We start from the raw sequence: 18084 nt of genomic DNA, 5'->3' as shown, positions 1-18084 counted from the left end.
TGCTTCAGTGACTGCTCATTTACATACCAGGATCTAGGCTGTAAGTAATAGGACAGTGCTAGCCATTCAAATGCCAGGCAGGAATTGCTAGTTCCAGGTCCAAGCTGAGATATGAAGTTTGTACTAGAATTTAAATCTGCTGTCACTAAGCACAATTTTAGTGGAGATGATATATTTTTCATAGCAAGAGGTTCCTGATGAAGGAAGCCATGCCTTACTTTTCCTCTAGTCCAAGCTCATCTCAGGACAGACTGATAACAGTGTGTAAACTAGACCCATTGGGGTGACACATTTTGAGTAGCACTAATATAACGTATTACTTTGCTAAAAAAGATAAAAAATATTTTTAAAAAACTGGGGGATTTTTTGATAATATTTTTAAAATGCTAATACACAAAATACTTGACATGCTAGGTATTCACTCTGACGATCACTCTAGAAATGACTAGAAAAATTTTAAGTAGTTTCTATTTTTAAAAATCAGAAAAAAAAATCAAAGTTATTTCTACACAAAGAAAATATCCCTCTTTATAGTAGGCCATAAATGTTATACAGTATCTACATTGTTATAATAGACATTTCAATATTCAAATTTTAACACTTACCGAAAAGGTCCTGTTCTGTTAGCAGATCGAGAATCCCCCATCTCTTTCTATGTCAAGAGGGCCCAATAATTAGATCCTTTTGCTACCAAACTCTGGTTATAGCAGTACCGAGGCAGCACAGCCTCCGTGGCCTGCTCCTCCTAATCCTCAGCCGCCGCCACAGACCCAGCGCCACGGAAACCGGCACTTCCTCCATGGCGGGCCTAAATATAAGGGATAGAAACCTTAAAATATATTTTCTGATTTCTTTTTTTAAAAATCAATTTGTTTATTTTAATTGGAGGCTAATTACAATATTGTGGTGGTTTTTGCCATACATCGACATGAATCAGCCACAGGTGCACCGCAGGTGAAAGTGAAAAGTGAAGTCACTCATTCGTGTCCGACTCTTTGTGACCCCGTGGACTGCAGCCCGCCAGGCTCCTCTGTCCATGGGATTTTCCAGGCAAGAGTACTGGAATGGGGTGCCATTTCCTTCTCCAGGGGATCTTCCCGACCCAGGGATCAAACCCAGGTCTCCCACATTGCAGGCAGACGCTTTACCCTCTGAGCCACCAGGGAATCCCAGTGGTAGGTAGGTAAAATAGGTAGGTAACCATAGGTAGGTAAAATAAATATCCTTTAAAATACATAATTACAAAATATTTTTGTCATGTACTGCAATAAAGTATTGTATGAGAGAAGAAATTGACCCCCCTGTCCTTCCCTCCTAGCTATGACCTCCCAGGTCACCTGCAATCCATCATAACCATGAATTTTCCCACTGTTACCCTGATGGAGTCTTCCCACCACTTCCACCACACCCTTGCATGTTTCCATGCCCATTCCCCACCCCCACATGACCATGACCCTCCTTGCTGCCTGGCTTTACGTGCCTCATCTGGGTCACAGTCCTCCTGACACACCCCTGTTTCCTGCTTGGCCACACCTACATCCCATGCAAAGGTAGCTGTGCTCTCCTGCTGAGACCCTAGCTTCTGCATCAAGTCCTCATTGCTGGCCCATGCTTGCTTCCCACACTCTGGCCACGCCATTCGTGAATAGGCTAAACTTTCTGTGTTCCCTCTTCCCAAAAGCCTGACCCTGGGAAACTCTGGAGATGGGCCTCAGGTCTTCCAAGAAATTATGAAAGGGATCTAAAATTTTGACAGAGAACAGAGAATGACAGGTGAGATTATAATTAATGGTAGAAAAGAAGAAAGAATTATGGACAGAAGGGGGAATTCCCTGAGATACAGAATTGGGAAAGACAATGAAGTTTTGTAAGAATGGAAAATTATGAGAGAAAGTGTTAAGTTGGGGAGAAGAAAAGAATTGGAAGGAAACCAGGAAATTATTAGAAAGAACAGAAAACTTTGGATGAGTAGAAGAATTGCAGGAGACAAAGGGAATTGTGGAAAAGCATGGAGAATTGTGAAAGAGATGGAGAATTGTAGGAAAATGCTGAACTCTGGAGAAGAACAGAGAATTGTGGTATAGATTGGGAGTTACAGGATATCAGGATGGCTGAGTGGTCTAAGGTGCCAGACTCAAGCTTAGCTTCCCCACTCTGGGGATTCTGGTCTTCCAGTATAGCCAGTGGCTTAGATGGTAAAGAATGCTCAAACTACCACACAATTGCACTCATCTCACACACTAGTAAAGTAATGCTCAAAATGCTCCAGGACAGGCTTTAGCAATACGTGAACCATGAACTTCCAGATGTTCAAGCTGGTTTTAGAAAAGGCAGAGGAACCAGAGATCAAATTGCCAACATCAGCTGGATCATTGAAAAAGCAAGAGAGTTCCAGAAAAAGATCTATTTCTGCTTTATTGACTATGCCAAAGCCTTTGACTGTGTGGATCACAATAAACTGGAAAATTCTGAAAGAGATGGGAATACCAGACCACCTGATCTGCCTCTTGAGAAATCTGTATGCAGGTCAGAAAGCAACAGTTAGAACTGGACATGGAACAACAGACTGGTTCCAAATAGGAAAAGGAGTTCATCAAGGCTGTATATTGTCACCCTGTTTATTTAACTTATATGCAGAGTACATCATGAGAAACGCTGGACTGGAAGAAACACAAGCTGGAATCAAGATTTCCAGGAGAAATATCAATAACCTCAGATATGCAGATGACACCACCATTATGGCAGAAAGTGAAGAGGAACTCAAAAGCCTCTTGATGAAAGTGAAAGTGGAGAGTGAAAAAGTTGGCTTAAAGCTCAGCATTCAGAAAATGAAGATCATGGCATCCGATCCCATCACTTCATGGGAAATAGATGGGGAAACAGTGGAAACAGTGTCAGACTTTATTTTCTTGGGGCTCCAAAATCACTACAGATGGTGACTGCAGCCATGAAATTAAAAGACGCTTACTCCTTGGAAGGAAAGTTATGACCAACCTAGATAGCATATTCAAAAGCAGAGACATTACTTTGCCAATAAAGGTCCGTCTAGTCAAGGCTATGGATTTTCCTGTGGTCATGTATGGATGTGAGAGTTGGACTGTGAAGAAGGCTGAGCGCCGAAGAATTAATGCTTTTGAACTGTTGTGTTGGAGAAGACTCTTGAGAGTCCCTTGGACTGCAAGAAGACCCAACTAGTCCATTCTGAAGGAGATCAGCCCTGGGATTTCTTTGGAAGGAATGATGCTAAAGCTGAAACTGCAGTACTCTGGCCACCTCATGCGAAGAGTTGACTCACTGGAAAAGACTCTGATGCTGGGAGGGATTGGGGGCAAGAGGAGAAGGGGACGACAGAGGATGAGATGGCTGGATGGCATCACTGACTCGATGGACATGAATCTGAGTGAACTCCAGGAATTAGTGATGGATAGGGAGGCCTGGCGTGCTGTAATTCATGGGGTCGCAGAGTCGGACACGACTGAGCGACTGATCTGATCTGATCTGATGCTGTCTCTGCATGTAACCCCCACCACCACCAAATCTGTCTATAAAAGCTCTCAACTTTTATAGAGAGGGAATCAACCTTTGGACAGATGTCCCCCACCCTCCCCCTCAGTTGCCAGCATCTAAAATAAAGCAACCTTTCCTTTCCACCAATCTGGCCTGTTTATTGGCTTTTGAGCAGCGAGCAGCCAAAGCCACCATAAACTCCTTTCAGTAACAAGATCTCTAACATGAAGGCTATGAGTATTCAGAATGAATGGGCCCATCAAGTACAAAGCCAGTGAAAGCAAACAGCATATCTTTTCAGACCACTATAAAGAAGAGAAGATCCTAAAAATATCAAAGAAAAAAAAAAAAAAAAGAAATGACATCTGATTTCTCAATATCAACAATGGAAACTAGAAGATAATGAAGCAATTACTTAACAATTTGGAATGATATGTTTCTAAACCTAGAATTATATATCCAAGCTGCCAGTCAAGTGGGAGGGTAAAACACAGACATTTTAGATTTCCAAGACCTTAAAACTGTTGTGCTCCCAAAACAATGCAAAGAAGAATACACAACATCCAAGAACCAGAGATCCAAATCAAGACAGGAAAAGGTTGACAGCAAGGTCCAGGAAGACAACAGGCAGAAATAATTTCCAAACAGTCTAGAACTGGGCAGTGGCAGAGGTCAGGTGTTTATCCAAGAGTGAGGACTCAAGGGGTTGGGGGAAAGAAAACATATACAGTAGCTACTTGGAGAAACAAATGGCAGTCCACTTCAGTATTCTTGCCTGGAAAATTCCATGGACAGAGAAGCCTGGCTGGCTACAGTCCATGGAGTGGCAATGAGTCAGACACGACTGAGCGTACATATAGAGTGAAAGTGAAGTCACTCAGTCTTTGCGACCCCATGGACTGTAGCCTACCAGGATCCTCCATCCATGGGATTTTCCAGGCAAGAGTACTGGAGTGGGTTGCCATTTCCTTCTCCAGGGGATCTTCACGACCCAGGGATCGAACTCCAGTCTCCTGCATTGTAGGCAGACGTTTTACCGTCTGAGCCACATACAGAGTAGTTGATATATTTGAATGCTGACAGGTAATCATTTAAAACTAGACAAAGGGGAAAAAGGAAAAACAAGGATTAAATTCTAATGGAAATTTTGTACAAGAAAAACTGTCATCAGCAGTCATTACAAATATTTTTATAGTCATAATAATGTAAATACTGAAGTCCTAAGGGAAATCAGTCCTGAATATTCATTGGAAGAACTGATGCTGAAGCTGAAGCGCCAATATTTTGGTCACCTGATGCAAAGAGCTGACTCATAGGAAAAGACCCTGATGCTGGAAAGACTGAAGGCAGGAGAAGGGTATGATAGAGGAGTAGATGGTTGGATGGCATCACTGACTCAATGGACATGAGTTTGAGCAAGCTCTGGGAGTTGGTGATGGACAGGGAAGCCTGGCATGCTGCAGTCCATGGGGGCAGAGAGTCAGACACGACTGAGCAACTGAACTGAATGTAAGTACTAAACAAGATTTATCCAAAATGATTTATAACTATTGGTAGAGTGGAGGGATACATGTGTATGTGTGTGCATGTTTGTGTTAGCATGTTAGTGGAGGGACAAAGAAAAAGAAACAATTCAGAGTGGAAACTGAGGCCAAAGGTGTCCTGCCACAGTCTTCTCACCCACCTACTGCTTTTCCTGTAACTCCCAGCATTAGTATTAGTAGCTCCTTCTCTATAAAGCATTCTTCTACTTACTCCTTCCTTTCTATCCACTTGCTGCACATCAACCTCACAATAGTCACTTCTTCCAAAAGTCCAGGAACAATCTGCACATCCATATACTGAGATTCAAATATGGTTATTTGTCTGCATGCCTGTCTCTTCAATTACCTAAGGTTCTTGCCCTCTTTGTGAAACATGCCCCTTTGGAATCTGGTGAAATGTGTTATCTTCTCAAAATAGTATTTTTACGTGCATAAAACAAATTACAAAAGAAGCCAATTACAGTTGCTCCTCAGTATCCATGGGGGCGTGGTTCCAGAACCCACCACAGATCCCCAAATGCAAAGAAGCTCAAGTCCCATAGTCAGCCTTCCATATCCATGATTCAACCACTCCCAGATTCTAGTATTTATTGGAAAGAAAAAACCCACATGTAAATAGACACCTGCAGTTCAAGCCCATGTTATTCAAAGGTCGATTGTATATTGAAATATAGTTATTAGTTATCAACCTATTATATTGAAATATAGTTATTAACATGTTAAAAAAAAAAGATTGTGTAGGTTAAAGGCTAGGTTGCCCAGGAAATACACACCAAAGTAATATAGTTTTTTAAAATGCTGTCTTGATCCAGTTTTGAGGCAGTGGCTAGAGGCTGGTCAGTTCCCTGACTTCAGCATCTAAGCCCACAGCCCCCAGTCACCTCCCTTACTGGGCTTTCATATTCTGGGCCACTATCTACCTGCCCTCATCACTCCTGGGCCAGGTACCAAACAACTGGGGATAGCTCCTATGCTCCAGAGCCTGCTGAAATTATTTAAATTTCAGCCTGCTTGCCCTGCCTTGCTGGCTCCTCTGTCCCTGTGATTTCCCAGGCAAGAATACTGGAGCTGATTGCTGTTTCGTCCTCCAGGGGATCTTCCCCACCCAGAAATTGAAACTGTATCTCTTGCATTTCTTGCACTGGCAGGTGGATTCTTTCTCACTGTGCCACCCGGGAAGCCCTCTTTCCTACAGAAACCATAATAAAGGCTCATACCCACAGTTCCCCTCTCCATCCCTGCCTAGTGGTGTGCCCAGTGCCCCCATGTGTGGCGCCTCATGGTGTGATATGTACTCCGACTCTTGGGATCTGTGAGTATAATAAACAATCTTTTTAATGGTAGTCATTTTCTGTCATCAAATCTAAGCAAAATTACACTTATTAAAAGGCTGAGATTCCACAAAATTTGTGCATACAAATGTCCTCATGAACAACTTTGAGAGTGACGGAAAGACAAGGCAAAGGGAAAAATCGAACTGTAATGCAGTCAGAGTGGGAGCCTCAGCTCATCCTAGGAGCAGCTCTGAAGCTGCGATGGCCCTTCTCAGTTGTCCCCCTTGAGGCTAAGGGGCCTGGGCTTAGGTGCACTGCAGCCTATCCCCACAGAGGGAATATGATTTTTCCTGAAGCAGTTCTCTTAGGCACTGGGCAATTCCTGGAAAGAGACTTCACAGGTGCACTACGGTGATATAGAAAGATATATGCTTTTTATTTACATTTTAAATAACAAGATAAACTTACTTTAATTTTAAAGTAGTGATGAATAGTAGTATTTTGAGACAGAAATGACAATCATATGTAACATCATTTCTCTGTAATTGCTATCAGTGCCACATATATCTAACACTACCCGGATTTGTTGCCTGCCTTCCTGGTGGAAAAAAATACTTTCTGTTAGAGGCAAGCGAAAATACAGACCTTCAAATCCACACAGATGGTTGGATGGCATCACCGACTCAATGGACATGAGTTTGGGTAAACTCCGGGAGATGGTGACGGACAGGGAGGCCTGGCGTGCTGCAGTCCATGGGGTCGCAAAGAGTCGGACACGACTGAGCGATTAAACTGAACTGAACTGAACTGAACTCCACACACCCTGTTAAGAAGACCTGCGGAGCCGAGAACTTTTGTTCATTTCTGGATCTCCAGATTCGGCCACAGATCTGCATACCTACTGATGTTTCTTGAGTCATTACTATAAAACTGACGGGATACAATTTAAAAGGTATAAATTTTAAAACTCTTCCTATGCAACGCCTCCGCAGCTTAAAGCGCCTCGCCCTATGGCAAGTTTGTTCAAGCCGAAAAGTCTATGTCGGCTTCGCCAGGAGGGGCGGGGCCAGAGAGGGGCCTTGCCTTTATAGGCCGAGGAGGACAGGAGGGGCGGGGCCTACTCCATTGTGATGGACAGAAACCCTCCCCCTTCAGCCGGTGCGCCCGCCTCCCACGCGCCCGGAAGTCCTGCCTTCGGAAGAGGAAGTAGCGGCGTGAGCGAGAGCCGGTGGTGACCCGGGCAACAGCTGTGACCGAACGAGGGGAGGGGAAGGTGGTGGCGGCGGTTTGCTGCCGCTCCGCGCCGGAGTTGGCGGTTAGAGGCGGGACCGGCAGCCGGGTACAGGAGTCAGGTGCGGAGGGGCAGGCTGGCTGAAGCAGAGGCCGGGGGCGGTGTCTGGGATCCCGGGACTCGAGGGTGCCACGCGCGGGGACCGTGCGAGGAAGACTGCGGCCGCGCTGTGCCCTCCGCTGACCTTTCCTTCCTTCCTCTCTTTTCTGCGCCGTACTCTTCCCAGACCCCCAGCTCCTCGCCCATCCCTCGTGCCGCGTGTCTAGTATGGACTCGGTGGGCTTCCTCTCTCATCGGATCACCACCTCGGGACCCTCTTCCTTCATCCCCGGGCCTACAGCCCCCTCGCTATGACATGGTTTCTCAGGGACCGCCTCACTTCACCCCCCAAGTCCGCACACCCTTAGAAACGTCCCCTCAAAGGTGTAGATTTCACACTAGTATGTCCCAAAGGGGGTGATCTGTTAAAGCTGTCCCTCATCAAAGTGGAGGGTGAAGTGGAGCCCCTGCCCAGTACATTTCTATAAAGGTGACAAGGAGGAAAAACAAGGGTTGGCCACATTAAGAATACTAAGGGAATAGTGGGAATCCAGGCATCAAGCATTCATCTCTCTGGTTTGGCCCGTGTGAATTTAGAATTGCTTGGATTCAACACTGGGAGTCCCACCATGGGCTTGTCTGCATCTGCCCCTGCTGCTTCTACGGTTCAGACCTCTACCCCTGCTGCTTCAGATCATCAGACAGCAGCCCCAACGTCTGGATGCCCAATGCACGAAGGGAAAGTGAAAGGTAATGGACCATTTATCTAGAAGATAAAAAGAATTCTCCAAAAGAGCTCTGAGGAGGTGGGATAGCATGCTGGTGAGGCTCCTAAGGCCTGGGAGTGGGGTGACCTGGGTTTGGTCCTTTTGTTGTTACTTTCAAGGTATGTGACTGTAGACAAGTTACTTCTCTAAGTCTCAACCCATCATCACCTGTAAGCTGAGGATATAGAATTGCCCAGGGTTGTGGTCATGACTGAGATCGTGGGTAAGTGAGGAGGGATTGCTCCATACATCAGCCCCCACTCCAACAATTTGCTGTGGTCTACTTTAGCGGGTTTTTTAGCTGGGAAGGCAAGCCCCCCTCAGCCCAGAGGACACTTGGCAATGCCTGGAGGCCTTTCTGCACGTCGTAACTCAGAGGGGAAGGTGTGTCTAATGAGAAGACAGGAGTGCTGCTAAATATCCTACAGTGTACAGTGCAGACCCTGCAACAGTCACCTGGCCCCAGATGTCGCGAGTGCCCAGGCTGAGAAACTTTGGTCTAGATCATGCTGTCTTTCTTTATCCAGACAGCTTTACTCCTCCCTCTGTTGGATTACTCTCTGTGTAAAAAATAAGTCATTGCCTGATGGACTTGCTGTTCATTTTTTTAGGTGCAAAGGTGAGACTTGAAATGCTTTCCTTTTTCATTGGTCCACCTGCCGCTTTAGATTGTCTTTGTAAAACTATGCTCTGAATCCACCAGATGTGTGACGACTTGTTTCCAGACATGAGGGTAGGAAGCAGTGTTAGCGTGCTTATCTAGTGCTGACGCTTCCTGTGTTACGGCTGTTCATTCCTTCAGTCAGCCCACAAGAATTTGCTCCCTGTCCACCCTGTGCCAAGCACTGAGTGGTTCTGTGTGTTTTGTTTTTCCACTGAGAGAACAGCAGTGTCTAAAACAGACAAAAATCCTTTGCCTAGTGGAGTTTACATTCTCATCCTCAAAATCCTGCGTGGTACGTCCCCTACCCCGACCCCCTTGTTTCGTAATTAAGGAAACTTACAAGTCACACAGCTAGTGAGTGGCAAAACCAGCGAAAATTCTGGGGCCTTGAATAAGGACCAGTCCAGTGCTCTTCTAGGGTTTCTCCTTACAGGCAAAATGGAGGCAGATGTGGACGAAGCAGGTGTGTGTCTGTTCTGAGCATCCCTAGAAAGTCACACAGTCCTGTCTAGGGTCTGATTTCATTTGCTGTGTTCCTAGGAGAGCTGTAAGTCAGATGAATTTGCTTTAGGAAAGAAGGTGGGTATATCTGTAGGAGATTGAAGGGGCTACTGGTTCTCTGGTATGAAAAACGTAAACAGGATTTTCTTTCCAACACCAGTTGGGACCAGTGTGCCAGAAGAGACTGGAGAGGAGAGGGGGGCGGAACAAGTCTCCCTCCACCCCTCAGTAGACAGCTCTACAGGGTCCTCACAGAGGAAAGGAAGTAAACAGAAATTTGTCTTTTGCGTGTAGGGCGCCCAGAGTTCAGTGTCTCCTTGGTGTTCACTGCTGCTGCCCAAGATAAGGGTTCCTTTCCACCAGCTGTGTCTTCCTGGGCCATAGCTCTCCCCTTGCCTGCCTGCCTCCTGTGTCTACACCGCCTTCCCGGCCCGCACACTTGTTTCCAGCGGCACCTGGGATCCTTAGGCATTGACTACCCTGCCCGCTGCTGTTCTCAAAGTGGCATCTGGATCCCACGTGGACTGGGGGATGTTTTCTTTAGTGGGTGCCTTTGCTTGATGAACTCGCTGTCTCCTGACAGCGAATTGAGCCTCGGCCAAGTGGTCTTGTTTTAGTCCTGGAGCAGGGCACAAGCAGAGCACATCCTGAATTTTCTCCATGAGCCTTTTGGATGGCTCTTCTGCTCATTTTTACCTCCTGTCCCCAGTCCCTGAGAGAAGACATCCATAATGAAGGTCTGGCCTCCTGTGCCCTGGTGGGAGTTGGGTCTTGTCTGGAACTGGGGAATAGAAAAGTCAGGGAGACCCATTCACGGGGGGCCCTGCCCCCAGAGGTACTTCTGTAACAGCTCATAGCAACTCCCTGCTCCGTTCCTAAACCCCTGCTGTGGGCAGTACCTACTCTGCCAATGCTGAGACTCTGGGGGTTTATTTTTCTTGGGGTGGGTAACACAATAGGAGAATGGGTACCCATTTCTCTTCCAAGGGGAAAGTTAATTTATGGAGCCTCTTCCTGGACTGTCGGATGTTAGCGCTTGGTAGCTGTGACCAGTAGAAGCCTGACTTTGTCTGTGCCGGTGATCCCTAGTCAGACATTCGACTTTTTGGGGCCCAGATTGAGAGCCAGATGTCCTGCCTTTGTGGTGACAGTGTTTTCACCCTTGATCCGTTTCAGGCTGTCCAGTGAGTGCCGAGCCGTCGGACTCAACCTGTGGGAGCAAAACGAACTCTGTGCCTGCGCACCAGGAGCGCGCCTACGAGTACGTGCAGTGTCCCATCACCGGCGCCAAGGCCGCGAATAAGGAGAACCTGGATCCTTCTAACCTGGTAACCCTCGACCAGCCCCTCTGCCCAGAAGTTTTTAATGTAGGGATGCTCTTACAGGCTTCCAAACTACAGGCTGCTGGGATTGATCCTTCTGCGCTTTTAAAATGGAGAAGTCTGATATTCCATCCGTAGTGAAAATCTAGACTGTGTCACTAAGTGTAGTTTCGGAGAGCGCCTAGGAAAGCCATGGACTATCCCCAAGCGCCAGAGCAGGCTGACCTGGAATCAGCCACACCAGAGGATGTTGCTTTGGGGGTAGAGTATTAGGTGGGCAGGAGATCTATTAGCAGCACGGCTGGAGTTCGGAAAGGTGTTGCTGGTTTGGGGAAACACCATAGGCACACGGCAAGGTTGGGGTGCCTCTTAAGGCACAGCTGGGTGCCAGCCTTGTGTGACCGCCAGTGACAGAATGCCATCGAGAAAGTGGTGGTATTCTGTTTTGTATACATATCAATACACACACATTTATCACCCCATCTTTTTCAGAAATTTGTAGTAGTGCCTGCCCATCATGGTTATTAGTTTTTACTTTCTAATCCTTGAGAAAGAGACCAAATGTTTGACTGTAGTATGTATTTACCATTTATGTGAAGTCAACAAGGAAAAGAGCTTCTGCGCTCTGACTCAACCGAGAGGCCTGAAACTGATGTCGCTGGTTTGATGAGGAAACTGGGCTGTGTGTGTGATGCCTTGCTTTCCAGGAAGTAATTATGTTGCTTGTTTCTACTTTGTATTTCCAACCTTTTTTTTTTAAACCCACTTACTTTACATAGATGCCACCTCCTAATCAGACACCAGCCCCCGACCAGCCGTTTCCACTATCTACTGTGAGAGAGGAATCGTCTATTCCGAGGGCAGATTCAGATAAAAAGTGGGTTTATCCTTCTGAACAGATGTTCTGGAATGCGATGTTAAGAAAAGGGTAAGTGAGCATATTCCTGAGGCTATAAATTTGCTTGTGAATCTAACCTTTTTAACATTTAATTTTTAGATGAATCTAATCTAAGAATTAAATGTTAGAGGTTTTATCCCCCAGGTGTACAGTAAATTTTTATACTAACCAACTGATTCTTCAGACTTAAGTGCAATGTATTAGGATTCTCCAGAGAAACAGAACTAATAAGATGTATATATCTTGATATACATATAGACAGATTTGTGGTAAGGAACTGACTCATGGTTACGAAGGTGGAGATGTCCCATAGTCGGCTCGGCAGGCTGGAGACCCAGGAGAGTCTATATTTCAGTTCAAGTCCAAAAGCAGGAAGAGAAACTGATGTCCCTGTTGGAAAGCAGGCAGGCAGAAAGAGTACCCTCTTACTTGCAGAGGCTCTGCCTTTTTGTTCTGTTTCAGCTTTGAGAGCTGGGCCCGCTCTGCCCATTTAAATGTTAATCTCATCTAGAATAATGTTTGACCAAATATCTGGGTACCCCATGGCCCAAACAAGCTGACACATAAAACTAACCCATCACAGCCAGTAACTTTTTTTTAAGTACCACTGCTATATAAAATACTTAGAAAAAGGGAATTTGTGATACTAATTAAAAAAGTGTCACTTGAAAAATCGAGGGATCCTTGATATTTGGATAAATCGGATTTTTGGTGACACAGTGAAATGAATACATGGCATTCACAGTAATGTTTGTCAAGTTTTACCAAATGTTCTTTCCTAGGTGGAAATGGAAGGATGAGGATATTAGTCAGAAAGACATGTATAATATCATTAGGATTCACAACCAGAATAATGAGCAAGCTTGGAAGGAGATTTTGAAATGGGAAGCCCTTCACGCTGCGTAAGTATGTTCAAGATCTTAAAAAAACCATTCTTCCAGCATCTTAATTTCATAGCTGCTTTCTATGAAAGAAATACAGAAGGGTTTTAGTCCAACACTGTGCTATTCTATTAAAACATTTTAGGTAGCAGGCCTGTCTCAGTGACTTGCGTGACAGACTGCCCTACTCAGTCATGTAAAATGCCAACTATTTAAGTATGTTCGTGGGTTCAGTGAGTCCCAAGTGCAGAAAGGACGGAGCAGGGATGGCTGGTCTCTGCCTCCTGATGCGTGGGGTCTCAGCCACCGAGACTTAGTGGTCAGGGGTGACTGGACAGCCGTGGGCTGGAAGCCTTCGAAGGCCCCATTTACTCCCCTGGTAAGTGATACCATGCCAGCTCTCAGCTAGGACGCCTGCCCATGGCCTCTAAATGTGGCTGCTTTGGCTTCTTCACACCATGGTGACTAGGTTCCCAGAGCTAGAGTTACAGAAAGCTCCAGAGACACTGCATCTCCTGTGATGACTGAGTCTGGGAAGTCCCATAGTGTCACAAGCCTGCCCACGTGCAAGGGGAGGGGCCGTTGACCCCAGATCTCAACAGGAGGAGCATCACAGTCCATTCCAGGCAGAGCACAGGGGCGAGAAACTCTAAAATGCTCTCTGCCCTAAGGGAGCTGGGAAAGATTTTGTTCACACAGCAGCATGTATTGAATCCCCATCAGGAGTAAACATCAAGAGGCATCTTTGCACATGATCATTTTTCTTGGGGAGATGGGGCTTCCCTGGTGGCTCAGATGGTAAAAAATCTGCCTGCAATGCCGAAGACCCAGGTTTGATCCCTGTGTCAGGAAGATCCCCTGGAGAACGGAATGGCAACTCACTCCAGTATTCTTGCCTGGAGAATCCCATGGTCAGAGGAGTCTAGTAGGTTGCGGTCCATGGGGTCGCAAAGTTGGACATGACTAAGAAACTACACACTTTTTCTCTGGGAGACTAGCTAAATGCATTTGTGAGTTAGTGGCGATGGGCCATCAGTCTGTTCAGAGCCGTGGTCCTCACACTTGAGCTGCCTCAGCATCACCTAGGGGTTTGTTGAAATACTGAGTGCTGGGCCCCGCTCCCAGGATTTCTGATTCAGTCGATCTGGGGTGAGCATTTCCAAAATGGTGCCTGCTTGAGGGCTCCACCTGGAGAAGGGTAGGGGGTGGGGCGTGTCTCCACGGAACCAGATGTCATCATGGTTGGTGGCTCATGTTTTTAATACATGGCAAAATGTGATTAACTTCTTGGACAAAATCCACTCAATGTGGAGACTTAGGCTGCAAGTGTGAACAAATGTGAAGTCGCTCAGTCGTGTCCGACTCTTTGCGACCCCATGGACTGTAGCCTACCAGGCTCCTCTGTCCATGGGATTTTCCAGGCAATAGTACTGGAGTGGATTGCCATTTCCTTCTCCAAGGGATCTTTCCAACCCAGGGATCGAACCCGGGTCTCCCGCATCATAGACAGACGCTTTACCGTCTGAGCCACCAGGGAAGTCCAGGCTGCAAGTGTGCCGTTGTTAAAGCTGAGAATGAAAGGAGCTTGGCTAGTCCTTAGCCGGGGGCCCATCACACGTGGGGTGCTTTGCTCTATCCCAGTTCATTAGAGAGACCTATTTAGGCCAAATCCTGTCTTTATAGTGACAGCAGCTGCCAAGACAAGTAGCCTCTTGTATTTTCCACTCCCCCTGCAGGGGACAGTGCTGTGTGCCTTATGCCAGATGACCAGGAGACTCCCCCCCCCGCACCCCACCCCCATGGCCCCTGTGAGCTTGGGGGTGGGGGCTGGCAGGGCACCTAGAAAGTTCAAGCCCAGGGTCTGCCCAGAGAGTGAGTAGATTGTCTCAGCACGACCTTGTCCCCCACCTGTCAGCTTGTGTACAGTTATTTAAAGAGATGGCCCAACACTGATTACATTAGTTCCTAGGGAGAGCAGCAATTTTCTTTCTTCATGAAGGTTGCTCATTGGTTTCAAACGAGAGAGGAGTATAGCATTTTCTTACTTTCATCTGGAAAAAACCCCAACTGCTCTTCGTGCAAGAGAAGAGTTTATGCCTGATACCTGATCCTTTTTTTCCTGAGAGTACACCATGTGGACAGGCCCTGACCCCGGACTCCTGCCAAGAGCAGCACAGATACTCAGAGGGAAGGGGAGGGAGTGGCACGCACTTGATCCAGAAGTTAAAGCACAGCATTTTTTTTTTAAAGCAAATAGGGATATTTCTGTGAGGTTTTTCAGTTACCTTTCTCTAATATGTAAAATATATACAGAAAAATGTGTGTCATGGAGAAACTGCAACATTCTGTTTTTCAAGGGAAAGAGAGTTATCTTATTTCTTCTTTGGGGATTTCTAGTGAGTGTCCTTGTGGTCCATCCCTGATCCGGTTTGGAGGCAAAGCAAAAGAGTATTCGCCACGGGCAAGAATTCGCTCCTGGATGGGGTGAGTGTCTGCAGAAACGTTCTGTTCCTCAGGTCACGGTCTGCTTGCTCTTGGCATTAAAACCAGGCAGTCAAAGAACTGCAGTGCCATCTTGCGAAACATGCTTCACTTTCAGCTGCAGACCTCCTGTGCTCCCTCAAGGTGGTGCTGGCGGGCAGCTCGGGGTTACTTCCTGTCTTCTTCTCATAGAGTTGACCGGAGTCATCTTCTCTGTGTTCTTGCAGTGCCCCCTCGCTCCTCCCACACTCCTGCTCTGTCCACCTATGCACTCCATGCTCCCTGTTGTCATCGGATTCACAGCTCCCACCTGCTTCCCTGGTGGCTCAGCTGGTAAAGAATCCACCTGCAATGCGGGAGGCCTGAGTTCGATCGATCCCCTGGAGAAGGGATAGGCTACCCACTCCAGTATTCCTGGGCTTCCCTGGTGGCTCGGCTGGTAAAGAATCCACCTGCAATGCGGCAGGCCTGAGTTCAATCCCTGGGTTGGGAAGATCCCCTGGAGAAGGGAAAGGCTACCTATTCCAGTATTCTGGCCTGGAGAATTCCATGGACTGTATAGTCCATGGGGTCACAAAGAGTCAGACACGACTGAGCAACTTTCACTTTCACCTGCATTTCTGCAGGTGCTGAGCTGACCTCCCCAGCCTGGCTGTGCTTCCTGCCATTGACCTTCTTCCCTTGTAGCAGATGAGCTGTCTGCTGATGGGGGAGCCTCCTGCTTTCCAGCCCTACCTTCCCACAGCACTGTGGACCATGCTCATCGGAGTCTCACCTCTCATCCAAGGTGGACCCTGAGAGCCAGCCTCCCCATGTGCTGCCCTGCTGGCTTTCTCACCGCCTAAACCCCAGCTCAGCATCCCACAGGCATGGTAACCCCCGCCAGCATGTTTTCATTCCAGGTACGAGCTGCCTTTCGACAGGCATGACTGGATCATCAACCGTTGCGGGACGGAAGTGAGATATGTCATTGACTACTACGACGGGGGTGAGGTCAACCAAGACTACCAGTTCACCATCCTGGACGTGCGGCCCGCATTGGATTCGCTGTCGGCTGTATGGGACCGGATGAAGGTGGCCTGGTGGCGCTGGACTTCCTAAGCACCGCTTTGTCAGAGATGAGAAAATAGAAACGATTTTTTTTTTTCTGAGAAGTACATTAAACTATTTTCCCCAAACTGAATTGCGCTCCTGATGTAACAGGGATTCCAGAGGATCATCCTACCTTCCATGCCACTTAGCAAAGGGTACTCAGCATGTGCTCTTCTGAGTACCGTTTGTACCTTGCAGTTGACGGCACATCATTTTAAGTTGAGGCCCTCCCTGAGTTTCTCCTTTAACTGCAGTATTGTCTGTCTATTTGATCTAAAAATCTGAACTTCTGAAAAAGACCTTTGCTGAAAATATGAAGAGAGCTGCTCTTTTCCCTCCCTATTTTAAATACTGATGTGTAGATCTGAAAGCCCACAGGATGCTCAACTTTGACCTGGTCCAATATTTTATTTAAAAGTGTTCTGTTAGGCTTTTTATACAAGTTACCAGCATTTCTCAAGTCCATCAAATACAGTAGTGACCCCTGAAGAAAATACAGCCACACCCCAGCAATGCACTCCACCAACCTGAGGTGTGTGTGTCTTGCTCTCCAGATTCTTGCTGTTGTGATTTTTTTTTCAGACTGGACCTCAATCCAGAATAATTTCAACTCCCCTATGATTTGATGGCGCACGTGTGTTGGGAGTATGTCCTAACTTTTTAAGTATTTTCCTTTTAATTCCCATTGTTCTGACCTGTAACTGTGTTCCATGTAAGCAGGCTTCACTGTTCTGGCATTTGACAACTTAATCCCATTCTGGAGTTCATCCGTTCCCCTGCCTGAAGCCTTCCTCTTGTCTGCCTGACCTGAACCTTGAAGGTCTGGCTGAAGTCACAATGCTAGGAGTGGTCCTGCTCTAAAACACAGTATTTTATCCATTGCTAGAATTCACAAGGAGAATATTTTTCCCAGATGTAGAATGGTTGCATCAACTCACTCTCTGTTCACATCTGTTTTTTAAGGGATTTCTAAGTTTGCCACTGAAATTCTTTGTATCAGTCACCCACACACTGGTTGTTCAACTTAGAGCAGCATAATACGATTGTTGGTTGTTTTTGTTTTAAGTGTTCATAGTAGCAACTCAGGAGAAGGTGATGGCACCCCACTCCAGTACTTTTGCCTGGAAAATCCCATGGATGGAGGAGCCTGGTGGGCTGCAGTCCATGGGGTCATGAAGAGTTGGACACGACTGAGCGACTGCACTTTCACTTCCCACTTTCATGCACTGGAGAAGGAAATGGCAACCCACTCCAGTGTTCTTGCCTGGAGAATCCCAGGGGTTGGGGAGCCTGGTGGGCTGCCGTCTATGGGGGTCGCACAGAGTTGGACACGACTGAAGCGACTTAGCAGCAGCAGCAGCAGTAGTAACTCATTTATCCTGAATATCGTGGAGTTAAGTTAGTACATGAACTTAGGAGTCTGGAGTGATTCATTTGGTATGAATTTCATTGGTGTGTCTGTGTAGAGTTTTAAAAATCCAATAACCTTAAACATCTACGTTTCAAAATATTTGTGTATTTTCAAAGAAAATAAAGCTGATAATTAACAGGTTTTGAAAATCTATTAAGAGTAATTTTATACTTCATCAGACAGAAATAATCTTTACAGAAAGGACGGCTATAGTCTTTGTGCTGGAGGTAGCCATTTTCGTCACAGCACATATTTCTCACCCGCTGAGGAAGGGAGTTACTGTTGGCATGTTTTTTGGTCCTAAATGCCATTGAGTAAGTAAAGGTTAAGGCATTATTATGAGAAACTAAGTGTTGTATCTGGAAACTGAAAATTGAGCCACAGGCGGGAATCACCCCTTTTTAAAGGATTC

General features: G+C 46.4%; 1 protein-coding gene across 1 annotated transcript; it reads left to right on the top strand.

Annotated features, from left to right (window-relative positions):
* Positions 1-7519: 7519 nt before the first annotated feature.
* On the top strand, positions 7520-16352 carry HCCS (holocytochrome c synthase). The gene is made up of 7 exons (XM_005902905.3): positions 7520-7677; positions 8253-8405; positions 10764-10915; positions 11689-11837; positions 12590-12709; positions 15086-15172; positions 16072-16352. Exons 2-7 carry the CDS (start codon positions 8285-8287, stop codon positions 16268-16270), a joined length of 828 nt encoding a protein of 275 aa, XP_005902967.1. The 5' UTR covers positions 7520-7677; positions 8253-8284; the 3' UTR covers positions 16271-16352.
* Positions 16353-18084: the final 1732 nt, after the last annotated feature.

This window comes from Bos mutus, chromosome X (genome assembly GCF_027580195.1).
Source record: "Bos mutus isolate GX-2022 chromosome X, NWIPB_WYAK_1.1, whole genome shotgun sequence".
Lineage (NCBI taxonomy): Eukaryota > Metazoa > Chordata > Mammalia > Artiodactyla > Bovidae > Bos > Bos mutus.
Note: the sequence above shows the minus strand (reverse complement) of the source record. Positions and strands in the feature narration are given on the sequence as shown.